This window comes from Helobdella robusta (genome assembly GCF_000326865.2).
Source record: "Helobdella robusta unplaced genomic scaffold HELROscaffold_175, whole genome shotgun sequence".
Classification (NCBI taxonomy): Eukaryota; Metazoa; Annelida; class Clitellata; order Rhynchobdellida; family Glossiphoniidae; genus Helobdella; species Helobdella robusta.
The window spans coordinates 694-2,850 of record NW_008703960.1 but is presented as its reverse complement, the minus strand read 5'-3'; the positions used below and the strand labels follow the sequence as shown (position 1 = coordinate 2,850).

Genomic DNA, 2,157 nt, shown 5'->3' with positions numbered 1-2,157 from the left:
TTGTTCATCTGGTTATAAAGCCTCCAACAATAGAAACAACACTTGCATTGGTCTATGATTTACAATTACTTTTAACTGCAAAACTTGCAAATTTTTTATTTATTAGCTCATCTAAATGTATTTAAACTTATTTTTTCAATACAAGGAACAAAAAACTTGTACTAATTAAGTTTTCGGAGTTAACACACTTAACTTTTACCTTTACTCTCACTTGAAACAACTTTCTACACAGTCTTACAATCACAAAATTGATTCTTGCAGACGTGGACGAATGCCTGACCGATGAAAACAACTGCACCAAAAACGCATCAACCTGCAACAACACGTTGGGATCTTTCGAATGTTTGTGCAGACCTGGGTACCAAAGAATCTCAACATTTGTGTGTGCCCAAGTCACACAACCACTGCCATCATCAAATGGTATTTGTAGTGTTTATAGATAAGATTTCATGGTGTAATTAATGGTTAAAGCGGCTAACACATGCCGTCTGTGATAACTTTAGCATAGGCTTTGTGTCTGTTGTTGATGCTTCTGTAAAATATTTAAGATAGTTTTTTTTCAAATTATACCCGGATAAATTCAAAAAATAATATAATAATAATAATTAATAATAATAATTTGAATAAATTATTAAAAAATACAAATAGGTGGAGCAATTGCTGGCGGTATAATAGGAGCCTTAGTGATTCTACTGCTAATTACTGCCGGTGCACTCCTACTGTATTTCTTTTACTTCAAAAAGTAGAGTTATTGTTATTTCTATTATTAATTATAATAATAATAATATTATTATTATTTATTAATATTATTATTATTTATTATTATCATTATTTTTAATATAATTGTTGTTCTTCTACGTACGAATAGCCATACAGGCATAAATGTTCATGACATAATGTTAGGCCTAAATATTTTCCAACGATCAAAAATTATTGAGTCGCAAAGGCTGTACCATCTAAGTCATTTACATTTCTTATTGCAATAAAGCCATAAAATACACACACAAACACCCAAACACACACACATTTACACAAACACACACGCATACACACGCATACACATTGTCATACAATAACATCGTATTGAGGCAATAGAAACACAACACACACTAACACACACAAACACACACACACAGATACACACACACAGATACACACACACAGATACACGCACACAGATACACGCACACAGATACACACACACAGATACACACACACACGCACACACGCACATGAGTAACTCACTAAATCTTAGTGTATTTTACTTAGATAATTATAACCCTAAATGTTTACAGAAAGAAGTCAGAAAAGGAAACCTACCATGGTGTCACAGATGATGTTTATGATAACAGTGATTGTATGTATCATTTATATATCATCTACATATCCTTTATATAGCATCTAAGTAATCATATAATAATACATCATTCATGTATAATTCATTCGTTTGTTTGTTTGTTTGTTTGTTCGTTCATTCACCCATTCATTCATTCATCCATTCATTCATTTATCCATTCATTCATTCGTTCGTTCGTTCGTTTGTTCGTTCGTTTGTTCGTTCGTTCATCCATTCATTCACTCATCCATTCATTCGTTCATTCATTCACAGACCTCTACGACGGAACGAAAATCCCAATAGATAGAGTGGAACATTATTACGCTACAAAGAAAGATGAGATTTCTAAACAATTTGAGGTAGAAAAATTCGAAAAAATTATTTTATAAACTATAAAACTAGGTGGCCTGTGGGTGTAATGATTGGAAGCGCCTGGTTCTGTGTTACAGAGCCCGGATTCGACTGCAAGAAAGATCCTCTACTATCATAAGTAATGTGTATGATAAGTGGATCCTCTCTCGCTTATTTGAAAGATCTGTTATTGCAAACAGTAAATTTAAAAATTAACAAAAAGAGAATCCTTAATAATAATAATAATACAGAATTATTATTATAATTATATTAATAATTTATGAAATAATTTTTTTTCAAAAGTCTTGCCCAAAAGGCTCGGGTGATAGCATGGATTATGCTAACAGAAAATCACTTGTTGCCAAGAACCGCTTCAAAAATCACTACCCGTGTTTGTATATTTCATGAATATAATAATAATTATTATAATAATAAAATTATAATTGTAATTATTAGTTCAAATATAAGTT

The 2,157-nt window shown here is 31.3% G+C and overlaps 1 protein-coding gene across 1 annotated transcript; it reads left to right on the top strand.

The window, feature by feature from the left end:
* Nucleotides 1-257: 257 nt before the first annotated feature.
* HELRODRAFT_92382 (hypothetical protein) lies at nt 258-443 on the top strand (the record flags this gene model as incomplete). The annotated part of the gene is made up of 1 exon (XM_009016199.1): nt 258-443. A coding segment is annotated over one exon (186 nt), but the record flags the coding sequence as incomplete, so codon positions are not given.
* Between the last annotated feature and the right edge of the window lie 1,714 nt (nt 444-2,157).